This window comes from Leptosomus discolor, chromosome 11 (assembly GCF_034619465.1).
Source record: "Leptosomus discolor isolate bLepDis1 chromosome 11, bLepDis1.hap2, whole genome shotgun sequence".
Classification (NCBI taxonomy): Eukaryota; Metazoa; Chordata; class Aves; order Leptosomiformes; family Leptosomidae; genus Leptosomus; species Leptosomus discolor.
Window position 1 is genome coordinate 15603355 of NC_141401.1, and position 24693 is coordinate 15628047.

The following is a 24693-nucleotide window of genomic DNA, read 5'->3' on the forward strand; positions in this document are numbered from 1 at the left end:
GCCAATCGGTTAATTTTCAAGACAAAGAGGATTGTCATAGGTGAAGTTTGACTTCACTCCCGTGGGAAACACCCACCCTGGCTTTCCAGAAGGGCCTGGTCTGTTCGTTTCCTGACAGGAGCACCCAGATGGGTGGCATTTTGGTTCACAGTTGACGTCTGCATCCCTATCCAGTCAACAGATACAAAAGGGCAAAGGGTAATTCAGGGACTAGATAGCTGCTTTCCGTCCATTTTTTCCCCATCACACACAGACACGATTTAGCAGCGGCGTTAGGCACAAACACCCCCCAGAGCAGCTACAAGAGGCTGTTCTTCAGGGGCAGAATTCAGAGCTCTCTTTTATTAAGTTCCCGAAGGGGAAATGCTTTTTGGACAGTGACTCCTGCTGGAAAGGTCAGCCAGCACAGCCACAGACCGGGCTTTGGAGAACAGGGATGTCCCCACACCAACATGCTGGAAGGGGCTGGCATTGTCCCCATCACCAGGACTCGCACAGCACTTTCCTCTCTAGCAGCTCTTGGGGGAACCACCGGATTCGAAACACATTGGCAATGGCTCTGCAGCCTCCTCGGAAAGGAGCCCGCGTGAAATCCTGGGGGCTGAGTGGCCTAGGGGAACGTTACTCCCTCTGCAAGATACCCCAGAGTTTTCCCACACTAAAGAAACACGTCCTTGGCTTTGGTTTCTGACAGTCTGCAGCGATGTACCGCGTTTCAGTTTGGCACCAGCTGGAAGACAACCGTTTCGCTCCTTCGGTTGAAGAGCACGCTGTAGGTATGCGTGCCACCTCGACCCAGTTTCCTGTGGTTTTATCTTCAAATCATCAGGGAGGCACACAAAAACAATTTACATGCCAAACCATCAGCTCTGCGTTGGCAGGCCCTGTTCTTCAAGGATCCTTTTCACGCTCTCCACAATGGTCCACACTTCTGCCATGGCACCTCGACCTGCCGGGTAAGACCAAAACCAGGCGGTGAAATCCAGGCCCCACAGAGACAGCAGAAGGCATGTGCTTCCTCGTCCCACCACTTCTCTTCTCCACACACCCCGCTGACGCACAACAGCGGCCCAGCACAGCAAAGCTCACCGAGCACCCCCACGGGGTTTCCTCATGACTCGCCCAACAGAAAGCAACTGCGGAGGCCAGAGGATCTGCTCAGTCCACCTGGGTCTGCAGGGGTTTTGTGGCACGGTCAGATGCCATCAGGGGAGGAGAGCATTCACGCTAACTTAGTTTGGCTCGTAACTCAGAAGCCTAAGCAGGAGCACAAGCTCCTTAGTCAATGGAGAGAGGCAGGAAACCTCAAAAGGCAACTCATGTGACCTTAATAAGTACCTCATGTTCTGAATCATCTCCAGAGGTGTTTGCATCTAGCCCTTGACTGCACAGGGAGTTACTATCTCAGCTCACACTGCCCTGAGGGCAAGTGTGCAAAAGCATCTCCAAAAAGCGTGCGGGTAGCAAAACACCCTACCTCACCTCCTTTCTCCAGTGTAAACACTGCATGTGTCCAATATCTTTTTGAAATGGCCCTTGCCTATAAAAAAAGACTTTCCGAATTCATACCATTCCCATGACTCTGCAGTTAGACCCACATTAGAGAAAGCTGTCCTGGATTCACACCAGCTTGAATCCTGGGAGTAATTCTTGGAGAAGACCGAGTGCTGGACAGAACAAACTGTAAAAGATTTTCCTTCTGGGCTGGTTAGTTGCCAGACGAACATCTAATCTACACTGCGCTGTTGCTTCCCTCTCAAATACTTTTTAAACTTAGGCTCAGAATTTTAAAGCCAGACATCATGAAATCATCTTGTCCAACCTTGTGTACTGAGCTCAGCACACATAATTCAGTCCTTTCTCTCCTGTAATTTGCTTGGGGCTGAGGAAAGATACTTCTCCCACCAGCATTTGTCTCCATTGGAAGACTGAAAAGACGTGAGTCTCTATTGATCTTTTGTCCTGCTGGCTAACTGCTCTAATGATTTAAAATATGTGCCTTATCAATCATCAGAAATTACTTCTGGGAGTTTTTGTTTTCCTCTTTTTTTCTTCTGGTCTGCTTCCACAGCTGAGTTAGCGAGCACACAGACGGACAGCTAAACCAGCAGCCTCCAAAGAGCAGTAACAACTGGTGAGAAAGGCAGGTGAGAGGCAGAGGGGAAGGGGAAAGGATGTCCTGACCAGCAGGGAGAGGTGCTCTCTTGTGGGCAAATCACAGCCCCAAATCTGCCCAGATCTTCAGTTTTTCTGTACAGGTGAGCCACCTGAGCCTTGTCTGGGACAGAAGGTGTAATCGGATATAACTGAGGATTTGAGATGACAAACAATACTATTGGAAGGTCAAGAAAAATTTGGTTTCTCTCCAAAGTAAGACTCGCTCTCCAGTACGCCTTTTTCAGACCTGTAAATCCCAGGAGGTCCAAAGCATCCTGCAGACAAGCTGCAGGCAGATTTGGGCCCTTCTGATCTCCTGACCTGGAGGAGAGTTGCTGCAGCTGACAGGTCCTGCTAAACAAGAGAAATTCCCTGACTGTCTCTGCACGGTTTGGCAGAGCTACACCCTTTGAGAACATTTCCAAGGCCTGCCTTTGTCCCTCAGCACCCACCTCCTCAACATCTTTGGCAATTCACAGCTGGATTTTTAGGTTTAGCAGAGCAAAATCTTGCTAAACAGCCTGTCTTACAGCACAGCTCATGCCTACAGGGAGAAATTTTCCAGTGTGCCAGGCTCCAGAAATCCAGCCAAGGATGAAGAAGATACTAGCAGTTTGGAAACATTTTTGCAAAGGCGAATTGCTGCAGGTCCACGCGGTACAGCACCTCTCAGAGCTCTCTTTCTATCGTGGCACATGGTTATAATCAAGGCCAACGGCTGGTAGGTTACATTTAACTATCCAATCAAGGAAACATTCGAGTTGTCAACTCAATTTAATTTGTTGTTTTAACTCTCTTACCTGGGCTCTATGTCCACCCATTGACTAAAGACAACAAATTAATCAGGTAAAGCATGTAATGCAGAAACTTGGTGGCAGTCAGGATCTGGCCCATTTCAGGTGAAACCAGCTGCATGAGCTGAGGCAGACAAACCTCTTTTACAGCAAGACAAACCACAATGTCAACAGACAAAACTGGTGCAAACTGAATCTCTTTTCTTCTGCACCAGATGCGTGAGCTTTGCTACCTGCTGCTTGGCTGAAAGATGGGCAAACCCCTTTGTGGATGAAACCCACAAAACCAAAGTTAGTGTGGAAGAGGAGGCCTTGGGGTGAAAGGCCTGAAAGAAGAGAGGAAGAGAGAAAAGAGCCAGTGATAGAGACTGTCTTGAGTCTTCAGAGACCTGGAGTCCATCACTGCTGTGCTGGTTTTGGCTGGGACTGAGTTAATTGTCTTCATAGTAGCTAGTATGGGGCTGTGTTTTGGACTTGTGCTGGACGCAGTGCTGATAACACAGGGACGGTTTCGTTACTGCTGAGCTCACACAGCGTCAAGGCCTTTTCTGCCCCTCACCCCACCCCACCAGCAAGTTACTGGGGGCGTGCAAGAAGCTGGGAGGGGGCACAGCCAGGACAGCCGACCCCAACTGACCGAAGGGATATCCCAGACCATGTGTCGTCATGCCCAGTAATAAAACTGGGGGGGAGGTTGGCTGGGGGGCTGCTCGGGGACTGGCCGGGCATCAGTCGGGTAGTGGTGAGCAAAGGTTTTCATTTGCATCACTTGTCTTTCTTGGGCATTCTCTCTCTTTATTTTCCTTTTCATTACAATTTATTATTACTTTATTTCAATTACTAAACTACTCACAAATTTTCTCACTTTTACTCTTCGATTCTCTCTCCTCATCCTGCTGAGGGGGCGTGAGCGAGCGGCTCTGTGGTGTTTAGTTGCTGGCTGGGGTTAAACCATAACAACTGCTTTGCCATAATCTTCCTACATAATGCCAGGAAAATCCTGGTGTTTGCCAACAGGAAAATCTTCCTGTGAATTGACTCAAAAACACAAGCGGAGCTGAGCCAGATGTGGCTACTACTGCGCCAGCTGTCCGCACCATCCCTCTCCTACAAGCTCCATCAGGAGTTGGTTCTCACAGCAGAGACAACGGAACTGAATATGAAGCAGCTCCCAAACAATTGCTGGTGGAATAAGGTAACCCGCAACCAGCGCTGGTTTACTTTGCCCTTCGGAGCTACAAACCCCAGCAATTCACGTGCTGCTGCTCAGGCGGCTCCCTCATCCCTGCCGCAGGGTGGCAACCCCCAGGAAAGGGGCAGGGCAGAGCAGCCGAAGGAAATCATGTCCGTCGCCCAACTCTAACCCGTTTGTGCTGGTGAGCCAACTCACACGGCCCTTTGCCGTGTCAGATCCCCACCTGCGAAACAGGGACAGCAACAGCCTCGGTGCACGGACCTGCAAGCACAAGCACAGGACCCGTCAGGAGGCACTCAGCTGCTTCCTACAGGAACAGAGATCCTGTACATGTACTAGAAAAGATGAAGGGAAAAAGCAAAGGACAAAGAAGATATGCCAGATGGCCTTTCCACTTCTGCCAAAATGTCTGTGCAGAATGACCTCTTTCGGGCGTTTTCCCTTAACTTTATTACAAGTACGTAAGAAATTTGATGTAAACAGGTCTAAAATCCCAGTGGAAGCATAACAGTCCAGGATATTTCAACTGATGCCTGAGTTACTTGACTACACTTACCGAACTGTAAATATTTCTTAGTCTCCAGCTCCAAAAAAACACTCTCCAGAAACATTGCACCCACCTAAGAATCCAGAAACTAAGCCAGTCAGAGAGTTTAACCATGAAGAAGGTTTTAACATCCTGTCTTTGCTACAGACTGTTTATTGAACTATCTGACAGAGCGGTGAAAATCCCGCTAGAGTTGGGGCTGTTATACAAAAGTACGAGTACACTACTGTGCGGGTAATAGCACATTTGCTATTATGGCAAGAACTGGGTGACATTTTACAGACAATTTGTCCAAGAAAATTTTGATAAAAAAGTGAATCGATTCATTCAAATTGCTTGTATAAAAACCCTTTGGAAACCCTCCCATTTAAAGCAGCTCCTAAAACACAAATGAGACCACTTTAGTGGCATTTCTTAGCACTGCAAGTTAAGTCTTTTGAAACTGAGCGTGATAACTTTCCCTATCCACCTCTTCCACTTCATAAATAAGTTTGATGTCAAAACCCCAAATCAAAACTCAATTGGGAAGCTGAAAAGTAACCCAGGCAACAAACAACAACAAATGTTAAATGCACCTCCAGCTACACCCTCAGCCACGTTGGCAAAGCACTTATTCTCACTGTCTGCTCTCAGGGATAAGATATTATCCCTATGTTAGAGATGAGATACTGAGGCATGATGAAAACAGCCCACAGTCACAGCAGAGGGCAAGGTCAGGACACCCAAATCCCAGGCTGATAATGCTCACCACAAAGCCTTCCTTCTCTTTCATCTACTCTCTTCTTGAATAAGTATTTCTTTTGAATATCAGGACCATCTAACAGCTCATTTGACAGCCTAGCTTGGATGGTCTCTTATGACTTCTTAAAAATTAATGAAGAAGAACAATATCTGTTTGTATAAACCCTGGCAGTGAGCACCTGCTCCCTGCAGTTCAACATCTCGAAGGCCACATGGCAAAAGAATGCACGTCCCTTCAGGAGAAGAACAGCGCTCATGGAGGAAAGGAGTCAGAAGACATGCAAAAGGACTGACCTTCATCTCCACACACTAGTTTCTTCACCACACAGGGGATCTCTGTGTAGCCAAAGCCTTTCAGCTGCCCCACCTGCTGAGCGGTGATGGGATGTTCCCACATGGCCGTGTTCATAGCTGGGCAGAAGAGCAGAGGTTTGCTCAGATCCCAGGCACGGATGACACAAGTCTGCAAGAGAAGCCAAGAGGTTCAGCTCTGAGATGGGTCGTCTTTCCTCATTCCTTCTCATCGCTTTGCTGCACAGAAGCGCTTTCCCAGCCTGGGTGTCAGGACAGGGCCAAAAGCCTCAATCTGTCAGTGCAGCTGGACTAACCCACAGGCAGCTCCCCAGGGCTGACACTAATTTGTCTCACAACCCAGAAAAGCTCCTCTCTGACAGGCAAGAGAGATGAGGGAGGCTACAAAGAGGATAGATCCCATCCTATTCCGGCTCTGGGCCAAGCAAGCAGCCCAGGCGCTGGAGCAAACCAAGCTGGAACACGACGTGTGCAGACTGCCAGCCTGTGTGGGAGACAGAGAAGCGGAGGGGTGGCCACAGATCATATCAGCTGTAAAGAAATCCCCGGGCAACACTTCAGGTAAGCCAGCTGTAGAGCTAAACACAAGTAGTTGGCAAGCGAGTCTTTTCTGAATGATATGCCAACTGGATCTGTAACCCCTCACAAGGGAAGCGCTGCTGCTTCCAGGATGCGGAGGATAACACCAGCGCATCTGGGCTGCTGAAGATGCTGGCAGATCACAAACCATCTAGCAGCTCCTGCGTGCTACAGGGAATCACATCTGACTCCTCAGCCATACAGAGCTTCCAGATAACCCAGCATCACCTCCTCTCCTTAAGAAGATAAATGCTGGCTGCTCTTAATGCAACGTGCATCAGTTTCCCTAGGCCTACCAGCATTCAAATCATGCAAAGGGAGCTTCCCAGGTAGCAACAGCCTCTGGTGCAGGGTCTCTGCTCAGATCACAGAGTACTTACGAGAACCCTGCCCATCCTTTTTTATGCCCTGCGATTTGAACCCTTCCCAGCACAGGAAAGTCTGCTAGAATCTGTTCTAACTTGCCAGCCAGCACCTCCAGCACTTGCTTTCCTTTGCTGGAGCTACCTCTTCCCTCCCCAAGGCTCTCTGAAAAGACTGGCAGGAGTTTGTGCAGCAACACATCCCTAACACCCTTCCTGAGTGCTTCCCTCTGCTACTACCAATCACATCTACGGTACCAAGGGGACCCCGAAGGACAAGACATTACTTGTGCCTCCCACAGCTCTTTTCTGGCTTCTCTCAGATCTCTGGTGATCTACTCCTAGAACTGAGGGCTGTTGCTCTGGCTCTACTTTGTTCATCTACGTGCACTTCCCCTTACCCGAACAGCTAAGCTGGTCACGCAGGGCTCCCCGGCCAGCTGATGTTCCCATCTCTAGTTCTAGCCTCCCTGCATTACTGAAGGGTAATGCACCCCGGCAGCGTTTGCAGATCTGCAGCTCCCTGGCAGGTCTTTTGGGTGGTTAATGCTTATGACTTCTCCTAATGACGACCTAACACCCAGACACCAAGCATTCAGGCCCGCTGAAGGGCCCCAGCACCCAACAGAGAAGCACACTGTCTTTTAATACACTTTCTGATCAGCCGTTGAGCCAGAGCACTTTTAATAACAGAAAAACAAGCCTGAACAAGTAAAATCCCCTGTATTTGAAACTGGAAGGTAAGTAAGTGTGAGCATGTTCGAGTTTCCGTGCTATGCAGTTAGGTGAGGGAGGAGGTGACGTAGCAGGAAATAAACAATTTTATCTGATCTCACAGGTGTCTTTCCAGATTGCATCTAAAAAATGCAGAGAGGAACTCTAAAGTGAGCCCAAGTGTGTGTGTACACGCATGACGGAGAGAGGGTGGAGGTAGAGAGAGAGAAACACCACCCGTCCAAAAGAGCAGCAAAGGCACAAAGCAGGGACTGGGAAATAATGGAAGAGACTGACAGAGCTGAGGAGTGGAAAGGGATGCAGGTCAGGGAAGGAAAGAACAACTGTTTGAGAAGGAATAGGGGAACCATACTGGAGGAAGAGAGACAAGCACTTGAAGCGGGAGCAGAACATGCAAATCTCACTGTTCTCGATGCTGCAGAAGCACAAGAGTTTCCATGAAAGAAAGGTCAGACAGTCGAACGCTGGGAGGCGAGAGAACTCTCGGGCAGAGCTCCAGTTACTCACCAGCAGGTTGTCACAGATGCCGTTGGCGAGCTTTGCCAGTGTGTTTGCATCAAGGGGTGCCACCAACATCAGGTCGGCCCACCGTCTGAGCTCGATGTGCAGCACTGGGTCTGAGCGACCTTTCCACAGCTGCGGATGAGACGAGATGCAGGTTGGCAAACCCTCACAACGAACGCCGTGAACAACAGGCACTCGATCAATTCCCCATCAGCAGCCACCATGTAAACTGGAGGGGAAAGAACCACTCTCACATCGAGGAAGATCTGACAGCGTGGGGAACCAGGGACTGCAGCCACTCCTCCCTTGTCTGATTTCCCCCCTCCTCCAGCAAAGGCCGTGTTGCAGCTGTGTTTAGGAAGCAGTTAACAGACGGCACCGATGTGCTCGGTGCTCTACAAATGGGTATCTTTTTCCCCCAAAGCCAATTCACATGCCCAACAACCACAGACTTCAACTCACAGGGAAGAGTTTTCCCCATCCACTTCCCATTCACATCATTCCTCAGCTTCAGAATTGTTCCTGAGAGCCCTCTCAACACGTAACATATCTCAGCGGAGAAAAGAGCTCCATCCTATCAGCCAACTGAAGCCAGACAGGACGAAACCAGGGGGTCACATTTCCTGAGGAACCCATGTGATTTATATTTCTTTCAAGTGAAGCTGTCTGCTGGCTTTTAACGAGGTACAGGCCCCTAACTGCACAAGTTGCTTTCAATTAGGATGCACCCCTTACGCATACTCGTGGCAGCAAAGTAAACCCTGTAAGTACAGTGGGGAGTAAGTGCAGTCCTGTTGGCTTTCTCAAAGATGGATGAGGTTTAGCCAGCTGGGCACTTTCCTCCTCTCTTGACTCTTAAGTGTATATTTCCATTTTCACTCAAGCTCTGAGTTGCTCAAGAGAGTCCTGGTCTTTTCTCAAGAGCACAGTTAACTGGGAAAGTGCCAAGAGAAGCAGCAAACAGTATCGGGCGGTTAATCCCCAGAGGACACACACAACCACAGGCCAGCAAGAGGTGCAACAGGGCCACAAACTGTTCCTTCTCTGAGTCACTGGGAACCACAACAAAAAGACAGCATCTGGAAAGCTGGTGCTTCCTGACACCTTTCCCAGCTCCTCCACTCACTTCTATTTTTCCTAGAAGCACTGAAAATTGCGGTTTTGTTTTCAGAGTAAAATATCTCACAAACAGATGCTGAGCAGGCTTATTTCCCACCCTCTGTCATAACAGTGCATTATAAGAGCTCCATGCGTGCTTTCCAGTGTGCCAGCAGACCTCAAAGCCTGACCTGCACCTCTTCTATCACCCCACCGAGGGCTCCTCAGAAATAACTGCCTGGAGCTGCAGCACCCTGGCACCCAGCAGATCTCCACCAATCTCCTAGACCAGCCAGAAAACTTCCTGGCCATCGCCGTTAGCGTGCCTCTCCCCACACAAAAGCGATGCTCATGTGTGAGTGCATCGGCAGGAGTATCAGTAAAGGGTAGATCACCTTGTGCTCAGGTCAGTCCTGCAAAGTAGAGGTAAAACATATATAAACATCAACATGTGTTTTACTACAATGAACCTCTTCCTATTCAGGGACTCTCAAAGCATGTCAGCAAAACTGTAGTTGGGAGAAAAAGTCATTTTACAGGGTCTAGAGGAGCTCACAGCCCTGACAACTGAGCTACCCCTTACTGGAATGCCTCTTCTATGTTTGCGCACAAGCCCAGATGCAGACACCTCAGAGAAACACCACTTCCACCAGGAGAACCCCTCTAACCTCCAGCCACCTATCGCACTGGTGCACGACACCTCCAGATACTGGCCTTCCTCTACACCGCTACACCAGGGCAGCCCTACCAGCAGAAGGCTCCCCAGGCAGACACCAGGCTGAGCCCTAAAGCAGTGTGGGGAGTTTCGCACACGTCAGCGAGGTCTGTAGATTCAGAACACGCAGTGTTAAGGAGAACTAAGCTGTTGCCTTCGTGACAAGTATGACTCATGAGCCAAACACCATCGCTGTGGCTGTGCAGCGGCTTTCTGGCAGGTCTCTGATACTCCTCTCAGGGCTGCGGATAGCGGCTGAGCCCCGGCTGGTGGGAGACCACTTCTACCCTCATTGCCTGCTGCAAGTCTGCTGGAGGGGTACCAAATCCTCCGGTACAGTCAGGGCAGCCTTTCTTTTCTTCCTCATTTACAGCAGGGTTGGAACCACATTCTTTGAAAGCCCTATTCCAAAGTATACCTTACTAGAACAAAGAAGTGAGTCTTGGCCCAGGATTAAAAAAAATATACAGATGTGGTCTCTCGCAAAGGAACTTAGTGGAACTCTTCTGTTTGCTGTTCAGCACTTAAAACTACTAAGAGAGTCTCCCAGGGAGCCTGCTTTTTTTCTGAAGCGTGACCCATTGGCCTTCTGGATGTCACGGGCACGAGTGCATGACAAAACTGCTTGCATTACAAAACATGTGGCCAGTGGGGACAGGTCAGAAGCCCTTGCAGTCTCCAAAGGAAGAACAACTCACCTGCCATTCATCTTCATCGCCGTAGAGGGTGACAGGAATCTCCTGGGCATTGTAGAAATGCTTTGCTCTCTCAGTAGTGACCACCTTCACTTCAAGCTAATCAGGAAAGACAGACAGACCTGAGTTAGACCTGAGGACAATCCTGTAAAGCTGGGTAGAGGAGGAGGGCTCGAGCCACAAAGATTTTGAAAGCTATGCAGATTCTCAGAGGACCTTCCCCTTTTCACAGTTGAAAGGCCAGGCCACCACAGACTCATTTCAGGCCACCTAAAATGGGCAGATGATTAGTCACCACCTGCCAAACACGCTTGCACGGCCAGTTCATAGCAGGGACAGCAGAGAGGACAGAGCAGGTCAGCATGAGATGCAATTCTGCACAGACCTTCAAAGAGACAGTATGAAGCAGCAAACCAAAGCTCTGTGAAAGACTCCCTTTAATCTCAAAACACGCCTGCCAAAGGGAGTAGGAGAGCATCTTGCCTCAGTGGATTCCCTTAACCACAGCACAGAGGACTGCCGAGGGGTGGCATGCCTACAGGGCGCTTGCAGGATCACTCTTCCCACACTCGGAGCCAAGAGGAAGCTCTGTGCCAAGAGAAAGCACAGTGCTGAGCGATCAAAAGAACTGTGGAGGGGCAAGAAGGTTAGCTGGGGCTCAGCCCCACCAGCACAAAGCAAGCCCACTTCTGCTGCACAAGGCTTCACAAGGAAGACGGGCTTCAGAAGACAGAGCACCATTTCTTGGTCGAACGGACCATGTTGGGCACCTCTCTCCGGCTCTTTCTGCCCCTGTCCCTCTCTCTCGATGACCTCCTGGTGCCAAAGGTGGGGAGGTAGCTATAGACTACTGGATACTACTTTTTAAAAGCATGTTAATCAAACCTGCTCCAGGCAGGGGCGAAAATACCAGGAGCAAGTTGGGACTGTGCTTTCCGCTATCTTCCCTATCAAGGTAAGATGCTGGACACATCGGGATCAGCCGCAAAGCAGAGGCAGTGTCGGAGCAGCTCCACACGCACTGATCACCTGTGCAGGGCATGCAACTCCGTTTCCATGCAATTCCTGCCAAGGATGTACCTTAAAACCTGTCGACAGGTGGGCCAACACATGGAGGGAGTGCTCTGAAAATACTGATGATGTGGAAGATGTACTTCAGGTCACCGATCGCAGCTAAAAAAATTACCCTTTTCCTTGTTACTGGCCACTTTCAACCACTCTCTGCTCCTTCAAGCAGTTCACAGTGTAACCCACTGCGTGATTCTATTAGCCCAACAGTGAGATGGGGAGAAACCAGCCTCACCAACAACACCTTCCCACTAGAAAACTGTGGCCTGAGGTACAAAACTGATGAAGTACTTGATCTGCACGCTCTTGCTAAAGCAGACTGCTGAAAACCTCCAACCTCCAAGAAGCTATCTTCAACAGCAGCGGTCGAAGTGACAAAACACGTTAACCTATCTCCCCAACACTATCTGTTCGACTGGGAACGGAGCAGTGTTGGTTATCTGCACCCTACGTGACTAGAATAACAGCTGGGAGCAGTGGACAATCCCAGCCTTGGCATATCACGGTCTTTGGTAATTTTTCCTGTTTCCTGAAAAAAAAGCAATGGGGAAATAGAGCTGTGTGCAGCAGCAGTATTTGGTACTTTGGTACAGTATTTGGTTCTTCGCCTCTTCTAAACATCTGCTTTTTTTCAAGTGACCCTAACTTGGAATCACAGCTGCATTTCTAGTGCTTTTGAGTGCGAAGATCATATTCACGGCAATCAGCCGACTTGCTTCCGTACTAACCTCAGCTCACAGGAAGCTGTTTGGCGCCAAGCAGCGGCACCCACAAAGGTGCTAACGCTGCTCTCCGCTATGCCGTGGGCTTCGGGGAGGTGTTAACCTCGCAGTCTGCAAGGCACTCTTTATCTGGCAATTTTAAAGAGCAACGTGCAGTTTAAAGGGGCACGTCTGCTCTCTGAAACGGTACCAGCAGGCCAGGTCTGCACTAAAGGTTTGCAGCAGCGATGTTTGTTAACTGTATTTTTATTTTACAGCCAGCCATAAGGGTATAGGGATTTTTAGGTGATACAACTCGATCTCCCACGTCCCACGAGCAACTTGGTACTTCAATTGCGCCATTACTCAAACTTCTCTAATCTAGAGCAGAAATACCCCTCTCTAAGGCTAAAGGACACAGAAAAATCCCCAAAAGACACTCTGCTTTTTTTTAAAAAAAAAATAGTTTCATACCCATCTCTGGTCTTAAAAAACCCCCATATTTCTTCAAAGCATAAGCCCAGGAACAGGGACCAGCTGGCTATCGAGTACTGCATCTGACCCACTACAAGCCAGAGCACACCAGAGGGATGTTCAAGGACTCCCAGTGGTGGTGACTCCACCACTCCCCCAAGAAAGCTGCTCTATTAGTTAAATATTCTCCCTAATTAAGGGTTTCTGCCGGGGTGGGCTCCTGGTTCCCTTGTTCTGAGCAAGTCCTTCAAGTCCCTCCAGCTACATTGGAAAGAGATCAGTGTTCTCAAGATCACTTTAGCCTACATAGTTTTTTCTCTCTATTTACCTGGCACACCCTCTGTTTGCCTGTGGATATAACTCTGCTTAAATAGTAAAGGCAGTCTAGCCACACTCAGAAACTCCTTTACCGGAGACAGTTTAGACTAGTTAAGAGTTCTTTTACTTGGACCACTTAAGCCAATTCTCCAGAGTGAACTTTACTGCAAAACCGCTCTCCCGTGTTCACGCAATGCTGTTGGTCTCTGCTGGAGGACTCTCCTGTTGCAGCTGTTTCTGCTTGGGGTAAGGGTGTGCGTATGATTTTTTTTGTTATCATAACTTGCTCAGTTTTGACAGTAAAATCTTTACAGCCAGACTGAGCTTCGGTAACAACTGCTGCAGAAGAGAACAAGCAGCTCCTCTGTTAAATGGCACCAACAAGCCGAGGCAGAGGCCACCTGGCAGGAGCACAATGAAACGACGTGATGGGATTTAAACCTAGAAGTCCAGACGACATCCTGTACCTTCAAAAGCAACACGCTTCACCCACAGAACAGTTTGTCGTGGCCTTTCTTTAGGACTAACCAATATCCTGCCAAAATGATTTTTGTCATCGTATTCCTGCCAGGCCATTCAAAAATTCTAGGAATCAGCCCAAGACAATGTGTGTGAGTGGAGCACAACCACGAGAGCTACCCGCAGTGTCCTGACGAGACACTCTGCGCTGTCTCCCCACAACACCAGGTGCAAGGGTAATAACCTGAAAGGTGTAGGCTGATGCCATCAGAATTTCCTGGATCTTCAAAGAGGTTAAACAAAAGGCAGTAAGATGTAGTCACATCCATTATCACCCTCAAGGAGAAGTTAAAGTTTAACGAGCGCAAAATCACACTGCCAAGACGTTCAACAAGGATTATTTAAGCCAAAACACCAATTTAAATTAACCACTCCGGTTTCAAGCCTCTGACCACATCTCCTTTGGTATCGCAGCCTTCCTCTGCTCCTGCCCTGCTTCCACCAATGGCTTTTTAACGTTCTGTTCCACCAGTAAAGAAATTGATGCAACGGGCTTGTGCAGGACTTAACAATCTCAAGGAAAAGTTACACTGACTCAGCAGGCTTTAGGTCAGGCCTTGAGATCACATCAGAAATGAGGAAATAAATAATTTCAATTAACACATTAAGTACCAGAAGCTCCTGGGCTGGATGCTTCACTTGCGCATTTTGTGTGACCCAGCCTAAAACCAGTGGCCACGAAGCCTGCCAGGGATGTCCCAGAGCCCACGGGCCTCTGCAGAGCCCTTAGGTCCAGCCGGCTGCGGTTGGTCATCACAAATCGAATGCTCAGAGAGAAGGATCATGCTTGGCCTCGATTCCCGCAGTGGATCACCTGCATTATTCCCAGCACCTGCAAAGAAGGCTGTTCCAAGAGCCAAGGAAAAGAGACACCAGCGAAGCCAAGCCAAGAGACAGAGGACTAGAAGATGCACATCCCCAGCTCTGGTCTGGTGACCCCCCCTTCCTTGGTATCATTTTTCTTTGGCCCTCTTACTTCAGGCTAGCACCTTTGGCCTCACTAATCATTTCAGGTCAAGTAATGAATTAACTGAGGCCCCTCTTTGCAACCCACAACACCAGCCCAACTGGCGGGACCTGTGCCCAACAGCTCTTCTCACTCTACGTTCATGTATCGACAAGGTGAAGCCTCCCAAATCATCCAAAAGGAGATCCATTAAGCCATCTAACCGATATATCTGCATACACAAATGCACCCTCTTGTTCCCGCCATTCTTTCACTTCACTGCTTCAAAATATTTACTTAATTTCTTAAAAGCGAAAGGTTTTCTGGCTTCCTCTTAACTTTATTCTACAGCAACAGCTAGCACATTTCCCTTCCTCACTCTAGTCACCAGTGGCCTCTGCTGGACACCTCTGTTACTCCAGACGCTAAACTAGTTAAAAAAAAAAAAAAAGAAGAAGAAAAAAAGAAAAGGTACAGACAGATAGAGCAGCTTGTATTGTCTCTTTCTGTTTTTACAAGATCTGGTTTCCCTTTGCTGGTCAGGCAGCAGGGCCCATCTGTGCAAACTCCACATCTCACCTAGGGAAAACTGCAATATCTTAATTAGAGATTTCAAGTTCCAGAAAGCATCACCCGTGTCTGCAGCCAGATCTGGTAAACTGACTGACGAGGACATAGTCTAGGGGGAAAAAAAAAAAAAAAAAGCAAGGACCTGTTTGATCATTTTTGAGAGAATTAAGCAAGCCAAGCTCAACAATAGTATTTTCATATTCCAGAATGGAAACACCCAGGAATAGGTACTGCTCTTTAAGCCTGATGTAAAGCTAACTCCTAAGTGTAGAGAAGTAGGAAATGATAGGAAAGAATTTTAATCGATTTTTAAGAACAGGAGGAATCCTCCCCCAACAAATTTTCAAGGGGCTCAAAGCCAGAAGGAAGTTTTCATTTCAACAGAAGCCACGTAATCTCTCCTCAAAAGAGCAACAGGATAACACCGAGTTTACAACACTCCACCAACAGATTTACTCACCCCAGGGATTTTCAGCAACTCGGCGATGAGGAGAGGCAGCTTCAGGGCAGCCACGCTTCCAGTCACACCCACCAGGACTCGGTATTTTTTCTGCGGCACAGGTGAGCTGTTTTCTGCAGGAACCCCCGGTTCTGGCAGGGAGAAGGGCTCCATGCTCCGATCAAACTCTACAGGCACAGAAAACCAAAGACATTTGACTCACGGTCCCTCCCAGCGAGGCCAGCACGGCAGCGCTCCGACACCGATGCGCTCCTGAGGGCACGGACCTAAGCCTGGACTCCGCAGGACCCAGAGTAACTCAGTCTGAAGATGCACGCTCAGAACCCGATCCGCAAAGCTTTCAAGCACCAGCAGGCCTTTAAGCACAGCAGCAGCCTACTCCTCCTGTTTTATTGCAATTTTCTCTCGGATACCGGTAAACAGAACGTTAAACCTGTGCGGGCAGGCCACACAAGTGAAGTTCTGGTAAAGCCCACGGCCCCCAAAACAAAGATAGGCTCTCACATGCTGAATTTACACTAAACGTGCCTTTTACACTGACTGCTGGGAAGACACGCAACCCCCAGCTGAGTCCCTTTCCCTTCGCACTCTCTGGTGAGTAATAAATGCAGGGAAACATTTTAATCATTAAAAATTGTGGGGCTCTGAGGCCTTATCATCTTACTTCCTATTGTTTCACTACGTATTTACAGCAGGGCTAGAAATCCCTCCCTAGCAGACGGGGAAAAACCCCACAGGGTGACAAAGAGGCAGAACACAGCAGCCCACCGTGTGCGAGTGCCTCCTCAGGGATGGGAAAGCCAGAACCGCTTCGGCAGGCAGGCTGAGTCAGCAGCCTAAATTCGGGGCTCCTGCCTCCTCCCAGCTTCCCCACGCCGCTGCCACACCGATAAATCACAACTGGAGGAAGTTACTTGGAATCATTCTGGGCAGAACAAAAAGGAAGGAAGAGATGTTTACGCTGCCCTTATTTTCTGTACCCCCTCGGACGTTGGATCCCCTAGAGAGAGGAACAGACCCCTTGGGACGGTTCAGCAGCAGGTTTAACGTAGGATCCTTCACAGATCACGCTGGTGCCGTGGTTACACGGAAGCCTGACCTCCACAGGAGCACAACATCCTTCCCACCCCCCTTGCACCCACCCCCTGCAATAACAGGTTCTTTCTCCAGGCTCTGCTTGGAGTCGACGTGTTTAACTTGGGCCCCTGAGGTTTTTCAGTGTGCTTATAAAAAAAGTTGCAGGATGAGAGCACGATTTCAGCTTGAGCTTCCAGGCACTGATTAGCGAGAGTAATTAGAGGCAAGGAAATCCAGCATGCATATTGGCTAGGCGGCTTCAAGACTACTGCAACACTTTACATGTTTATCTATATCTAATTGAGTTAATGCCGTCACAGCAAGGAAACATCCACTTCCCTTATGATTACTAAATGACAATTAATTCACCGAAGCATCCACATCTTAAAGCCTGGGGAATAAGACATAATTTTTTAATAGGCAGCTTTCAAAAAGGGCCATTAGCAACAAAAACAAAGCGCGACGTGCTGGGCCATGCTTTCCTCTCACCCGAACACGGCTCTGGGGAATCAGCTAAGAAGCCATTAGAAAGCAAGCAGTTTACAGGCCTCCACAGTTATTTTATTAGCTTTTTAATGCCGCAGTTACGCCAAAAACAACCTCAAAAGGCCGCCGAGACAGAGAACAGAACCGAGGAACCCCGGGGATTTCCAAAACGCAATAAACAACGCTTATGTACCGGCAGAGGCCCGACGGAACCCTCTCAGGAGGGACAGCAGAGGGACAACAGAGCGACAGCTCCCTGAGCTCCAGCCTCGGCGACCGCCGGGGCCGGGGCCGGCCCGCGGCCCAGCTCCCGCCGAAGCCTCCACCCGCCGTCGCCCAGCAACCGGGGCGCGCCCCGGAAGGCGAAAGGCACGCTGGGAAATGTCCCCCCCGCGCTGATTGGTGCTGGTTGCGCATGCGCGATGCGGCAGAGCGGCCCCGGGACGGGGGTGCGGCATCATGGCGGCTGCGGTAGTGCCGGCCCGCCCGGCCATCAGGCACCGCCAGCCCCCGGGGCGCTGGGTTCGACCGGCTCCGGCTCCGCTGCCGGCGCCTCAAGCCCGCCCGGGCAGCCCGAGAGGGGCTTTTAGGCTGCGGCCGGGGTGGTTGAGCCCCTTGGCACCGCAGGAACAGCCGCTCCCAGCGCCGGGGAGCAAAAAGCCGTGCAAGGGATCGCTGCAAGGGCAGGCAGGGGGTTTCGAGCTCCTCGGAGAGCTGCTGAAGAGAGGCTCCTAGCTCCCGGCAAGGCTTTAGCGATGTCGGAGGGCAGCAGAAAACTCACTGCTGGGGGGAAGGAGGAGGGGGGCGGGGGGGCCCAGGGCCGTCGGCTCCTTCTGGGTCACCAGAAGAGGTGGCGGGCAGCGCCCGGGGACAGATGATCCCCGGGAGGGTTACAGACCTTTCCTACAGGATGCGGGGCAGCCGCAGAGAGCTGGCAGGGGGAAAGCGGGTTAGAGGAGTGCTTGTTTGTTGTCTGAAAACGAGGCAGATCTGGGGTAGCGTGGGGTGGGTGGTCCCCAACTGTTCCCACGATGCTCTCCGGGCATCCCCTGACTGTTGGCTACAAATCAGCATCAAGAAAGAGGCAGAGGGCTGTGCCTCACCGACTCTGGGACATCGAAAGCAACAGCAGGACCTCGCTAGAGCAGCGGAGGCCATCAGTGAAACCTCAAGCGTGCTGTAGCCTGGAGCTGCCTCCGCCGGCTCTCCCAGCCTGCGGGTGTCACAGCCAGGGCAGTCCCCGCCTCAGGCGGTCGCAGGTTAGAAATAGGGGCGGTGAGGGCGGGGGTACGGTGTCCTGCCCAGCTGCTGCGGGAGCCGCAGGGGCACATCTGGGTGGTCAGCACTCGCACGTTCAGGAGACACGCTGGAGAGGAGGGTTAGGTGCTGAAGCAATGTCTGTTAGTTACAGCTCGTTACAGTTATTTATGCATCTTATTGTAAATGCAAAAGGTGAAGTCACTTAATCCATCATTTCTCAGACATGGATGACAGAGCACATGGTTTGGCATAGTAAGTTTTAGGCTAGCTATAAATGAATTGCACAATATTTAAACCTGATTAAGTACATAATAGGCTCAGCAGAGGATTACTTTTCTCCTTACATTTTATACATATATATATTCACACACAGAGACAGGCGTTTTATCGTTAGCTGCATTTTAGTCTTGTCAAGAGACGACTGCCTACTGCAGAGTGACTGAAGTGATACCCTTAAAAAGGAAACTATTCTGGGTGTGCTTTGCTGGAGAAGAGAAGTCCCTCTTTGGGGTGATTCTCGTGGGTAGGAGTCACAGACAAGCATCACTGGACAGCTAGAGGGGACGGGGGGCAAGGGCCTGGGGACTCGGTGCAGCCCTGGCTAGGTGGCACGCTGAGGGCAGGAGATACTGGAGCCAAGGGGCCGGATCGGATTCTGTTTGGGCTGCTTTTCTAAGACTTGGAGAAAAATTTGGCTTATTTAAAGTGCATTTCGAGTCTGAAAAGCATCTCTGAGAAGGAGCTTTCCCTACTCCTGCCCTGCAGTGTCCATCAGCTCCCACTGACGAACCCGTCTTTTCCAGGGTCTGCCAAGGGTCACCTTCCCAGCTGCCACGGCCCAGGAGGTGTTAGCCTGAGCTCCGCTGCCTCCCGCTAAGGTGCAAGATCATCATTGAAAGCCCGACCTCCCCTATCCGGGCAGGGATTTCTGCACCAGGGAAATCCTCGGCCACGTTTCACCGTGCTTTTTAGAAACGTTAAGCGAGCAGGAATCCTTCCCACCAGCCTGGAGGCTTCCTAAAGAGCCTTAAATTAGTGCCCACCTCAAAAGCCGACAGGGACAAACCTTGGCCTCGCTATTTACATAGTGAGACTGGTTGTATGTGCTTGCATACGGGGTGGCAAGATCTGACCCGGAGCCTTACCCAAGAATAGGTCCTCCGAGAAACGCTCTGCCCATTTTATAGCTGCTTTTCAAAATAGAAGCCTTTAAAAAACACAGCCTCGGGATGCAGACTCTGAAACGGGAAGGTTGTATCCCGCAGGGAAAACCTGTCCTCGCTCCCCAATGCATGCACACGCACACACACACACACACACGCACGCACGGTGCGCCGGGGCTCCTGCCCAGCCACGCACAAATACTGGTCTTCCACGTCAAAATGTAAACTACTCACACCACCACACGCTGAGAGAAGTTGTAGATCCTGAGCCAGGGGGTAGATTAGGAATCTCTTAGCTTCCAGCATATCAACAGCAGGATTGAGGGTGTTTTGTTTCTTTTTCCCCCCCTCCTTAATTTTTTTAAAATGCTAAATCAGCCAGCCACCTGCTAGTTAAAAAGCAAAAGAAAAGGGAGGATTCCCGGGATTGCTTGCCCTTGCTGAGACAGTGGCAAGTGGCTGGACACTACCAACTGAAAGAGAAAATTCGCACACGTTGGAAACCTGTGGTTCAGGGCTTATTCCAAGAGGGCAGATGGGTGCTGGTTGCTATTTTTATCTTTCCCTTTTGGAGGTGGGGGGGGGCTTTTGGCTGATATAGTTCTAATATACACCTATCACCACAGTAATTAAAAAACCACCACCATACACTATTTCACAGGGAAAAAGAAGACACGTGAACGTACACTTACTACCACGCACAACAAGAGCCCTGCAGGTCAACTCACGGCCTCTTCAAAATGAAAAATAAAGGAGAAAAGAAGAGCTCAAGACAGTAACAGGGAAAAAAAATTAAAAAAAAAAAAAAAAAGAAAAAATCCAAAATGATCTCGTTACAAACGGGAAAAGAACCGTTATGGTACACTCTGACTTTCTGAAATAGCTGCAGAAACTCAGCTCAGCCTTCCTCCTCCTTCTCCCTTCCCCCCCCGATCTTTCACCCGAGGACAGAGTCCTGCTGCTCACATCTCGTTGGAGTAGGTGTAGTTCGGGGTGGCCGAGTACTGCGTCTCGTGCTGCATCATGGCCCCCTGCGCCGCCCCCATCGCCGCGTTCTGTGCTGCCTGCTGAACGTGGGGGTTCTTCCACGCCCCCGTGGTCCACTCCTCCTGGGCTTTGCTGAAGCTCCCGCCGCTCCCCCGGTAAAACTTATGCACCTGTAGGAGGTTGGAAAGAGAAAATCCAGAGGCGCTGAGCGACCGCAGCTCGTGCTGACCCGCCGGGGTAGCGGCAAGGGCTCCCTGAATCAATGCAGCACCCCCTCTCCCCCGTACCATAGTGAGAGCGATGAAGGAGAAGACCGCCATCCCCGTGAACAGGACGGTGGGGATCAGCATCACGACGGCCGACCCCACGTTTGTGCCGAAGAAGGAAATCGCTGCAATCCAGCCGCTGCAAGGAGATCAAACCAAGTGTTGAGCAACCTGGGGCTTTCCTGGCTGGCTCTGCGCACCGCAGCCCGCCTGCGTCCCTCCCAGCTCCTCAAACCAGCTTTCCCCAAGGAGAGAAGCCACTGAGGCACTGAGGATATTAAAAAGCCAAGAGGCCACGACATCAGCACAACGGTGCGTGTCCTTGCACCCGACACGAGCGCAGCATCTTCCTTACCAGACACCCCAGCCAGGGATTCCCACCGCCTGGATAATGCTGATCACCAGCTGGGCCATGAAGGTGAAGAAGAAGGCCATGAAGCTGAAGGAACTGTCTGTCCTGCAAGAGAAAGCTCAGTCACTCCCTACACCTCCGTGCCTGCTGCACTGCAAGGGAAGGGAGATGCTCCCACGTCTCAGACCCTGCCGGGGCAGAAGCGGCTGTGGTCTAGCGAGAGGGCGGCGAGAAGCGGAGCTGCCTGCACACAGCAGGCACCAGAGCAAAACTAAAGGCAAGGGAGAAACTGCAAGAGGCTGAAGGTGGTGGAGGGGCGCCTGGGAAAGCCATGGGGCATCAGACCTTCCTCACGGCTCGACCAGGGGAGCCGTGCATCACATGAGAGGGCACCTGTGTTCAGACACAGCTCTCGGCTCACACCACCCCACCATCAGACTCGACCATCCCACACAGGGAATAAATACACCCCCAGTTTTCTAGATTTGGGGATAATGCACTGGGGATCGACCTCAGCAGCACAGATAATCAATACAAGCACCTTGAGGACTCGTGGAAAAAAAAGAAAAGAAGCCTCAAGGATGGGCGGTAGGGGAGGCAGAGTTGTCACCCCAACTGTATCCTCACCGCTCGCCCTGATGCTGCGCAGAGGCGCACGTAGGGTGTCTTTAGATCACATGGTTGGGGTTTTGGCCCTTGGGAAATCCCAAACACCCTTGCTTTGAAGGTTAGAAAGTAAAGCTAAAGGGCTGGACAAAAAGAGCAGAAATTCCCCCAAATATTCAGGCAATGCCCCAAGCTAAGCACTAACCGTTTCGGAAGGAAAACAAAACCCGTGAGAAGCCAGGCTCAGGTGTGACCACTTACTTGAAAGCTTTGTAAATAGGTCTAAACCAGCAGACATAGGAGCAGGGCGTAAAGAGAATGAGCCAGAGAATTGCCAGTCCAAAATTAACAGCTCCACCGCCTCCAATCAGCCATGCGAGGCAGCCAACGAGATTCACCGCCAAGGTGATGCTGTTCACTGCAAACACACACACACACACAGAGGGAGCAGAGTAGCGTGTACGCAAGGACATCGGTGCGATATGAGAGACCCCGACCCCAGGGATGCCCCTGCGGGGCTGACCTCCAGCGGGCTTGGCCAGCACTGTGCTCCCCGAGCTGGAGTGCCCTTCACTTAAGCTGGCTGAGTGTGGGGAGCAGCAGCCCCAGGCTGGCTCAGCCAAAGGGGCTCTAATCTCAGCTAAGGACCAGGAGGAAAAAAAAATAAATAAAAAAAATTGCTCAGAGTTGTGCTGTCTTAAGCAGCCCCAGGGCTCGTGGGGCTCTGAGGGCGGGGAAGGAGCCATACCCTCCCGCTGCCGGTGAGCCGGGGCACATTTCCACCAACAGAAGAAAACTGGAGGAATCAAAGTGAAGCCTTTTCGCTTACTTCCAGCTACAGTTTCACTGAAGTGCAAGAGTTCCCCGAGCTAACACCCACTCAGCTGAGAACTGAAATCCTGAACTCCCGGCCCCTGTCTCACCAGTTTGGGGGAGTGGCACGTTTGCTTCTCCCACCCCTGCTCGGGGTTAAGCGACACAAGGGCTACTACTATGAAGCTCAGCTTCGCAGACACAGGACAAAGCAGAGAAGGCTCATCTGCATTCTGACGCCTCCGATTTTTGAGAATGATTCATTATTTCAACGAGAATTAAAACCCTCCCACCGCTGCCTGCAAGAGAGCTGCAGCTGGCAAGAAAGGGAGCTCAGTTGGCCGGGCTGACCAGGCGCTCGCTGCTCCCTAGAGCACCCAAGGACACCAAGGGGATCTTTCAGCCTCTCTGCGCTTGCGTCTGGCTGGGTGTTTGTGGGGGAGTTGGGAAGAAAATGATCCAGAGAGGAGCTCCAGAGACAGAAACCAACAGACAGGCGACAGGCTCAGAGAGCTGATGCTTGTGCTGTGGGAGAGGCTGGAGCAAGAACCAAGCTCTATCAAATTAAGCAGAGCAAGGAGTCAGATTGAGATGGGGAGAGGATTTAACACCCCCAAGAGAGCTTCTCCAGGGAAGCACAGGGTTTTTTTTTTCCCTCCCCCTTCAGAGAAAAGCTATGCTAACCCTCCTGAAACGACAGGGGAAGTTATCCCAGGGTCACCTTCCCAATGGGACGCGACGCCCAAAAGCCGGAGCAAGGCGCCGCCCTAGGGGTGCCAGCCTGGTGCCGTGCCGAAAGCAGAAACGCCCGACCTCTCCGGTGCCAGCTCAGCTCCTCACAACCTGCCTCCAAAGCACAAGGCACTCCCTGGGCACTGATACTTCCAAAGTTCAGGGAAAACGCCTGATTAAGGAACTTAAGTTCTTCTAAAAAAAAAATAAAAATACAACGATGGTGGCAGCTTGCTCCAAGCTGCACACAGCAATTAGCATCACCTTCAGTAACACTTCCAGGGATGCTGGGGTGTGATCTGTCCCTCTAGCTCTTCTCCCCACGCAGGGATGGTAAGGAAGAGAGATCCGGGATAGTTCAAAGAGTTAGAAGATGGCGACGGCTCTGTTAGCACAGCACGGCACACAGAGGCATGCAAGAGGAACAGGCAAGACCCAGCTTTGGGGGAGGCTCTGGGCTCCCCTCTTTCAGGGAGCAGGCACCCCGGCCCTCCAGTCCAAGTGGCATCTCAGGCTGCTGCCAAAGGGCTCACGAGGAGCTTGGGGTGGCGGGGAAAGCCCCCATTCCCCAGCGTGGCTGCCGAAGGAAGCCAGCAGAGGCTTGGCAGCTCTCTGGTGAGCCGAGGCTGGCAGCCGAGCGAGACAAAGAGTAAATCCTTCGGCAGGAGGGCACGCGGGTGCTGAGCTGTCTCCTCCTCACAGCGGGCTCCAGCGGGATGTCAAGGTCACCGATGGCCCCCAGATGCCGAGCCAGCTCCACACCTCCATCCTGGAGGCCGGAAGGGCTGAAGCCCATGGGACGCTGCAGCCCCCATCCCATCCCCAATGGGTTGTAACAGGAGAGTCCAAGGCCTGGAGGGGCAGAAAGACTTCCCCTGACCTTGCTCTGCTCTTGCAATCAGTGACTTCCAGAGAGGCAGCCTCTGGAGAGGCAAATGCAAACCTGCCCAAGCCTTTCCCTGCCCAGCAACTCACGCATCCAGAGGTAGTAAAGCCGCTTGGCCATGGTACGGTGCTGTGGTGGGATCTCCGCATCGAAGTCCTGGTAGAAACATGGCTTCAAGGGGATGAACCTCGGCAGGGGAGGGAAGTTGTTCACTTTTTCTGCAATAAAAAGTTTCACCAGCATTGGGCACTGCACAGAGCTGTGTATAAATCAAGAGTCTTCCTAATTGGTCTTGTTCAGCCCCAAGAACTGATGAGGTTCACACAGGAATTAAGGATTTCCCCTTGTAGCCACCATCAACCCACCCACAAGCATCAAGACACATTTAGCCCTTACTGGCCACATGGATCCTGCAAATGTGGACACCCACAACCCCACTGTGGACTAACAAGGTGACATTATGGCCAGTAAAACCCCAGATGGGCTTCAGAGGTGAGGGACAGCCCTGTCAGAGACCCCCCCATACCTGCCATGCCAGCACGTGCTCAGCCTCTCCGTTCCACAGGAAAAGTAGG

The 24693-nt window shown here is 50.9% G+C and overlaps 2 protein-coding genes across 2 annotated transcripts; both read right to left on the minus strand.

Moving 5' to 3' along the window:
- Positions 1–272: 272 nt before the first annotated feature.
- Positions 273–17276, minus strand: PPCDC (phosphopantothenoylcysteine decarboxylase). Its single transcript, XM_086471568.1, has 6 exons — positions 17247–17276; positions 15491–15657; positions 10438–10533; positions 7930–8058; positions 5729–5897; positions 273–949 (listed from the first exon to the last, which is right to left on the minus strand). The coding sequence occupies exons 2-6, from the start codon at positions 15641–15643 to the stop codon at positions 864–866; spliced, it is 633 nt and encodes a 210-aa protein (XP_086327694.1). The 5' UTR covers positions 15644–15657; positions 17247–17276; the 3' UTR covers positions 273–863.
- Positions 17277–20438: 3162 nt separating this feature from the next.
- On the minus strand, positions 20439–24337 carry SCAMP5 (secretory carrier membrane protein 5). The gene is made up of 5 exons (XM_009951163.2): positions 24208–24337; positions 21949–22105; positions 21085–21186; positions 20751–20868; positions 20439–20633 (listed from the first exon to the last, which is right to left on the minus strand). The coding sequence occupies exons 1-5, from the start codon at positions 24236–24238 to the stop codon at positions 20439–20441; spliced, it is 603 nt and encodes a 200-aa protein (XP_009949465.2). The 5' UTR covers positions 24239–24337.
- Between the last annotated feature and the right edge of the window lie 356 nt (positions 24338–24693).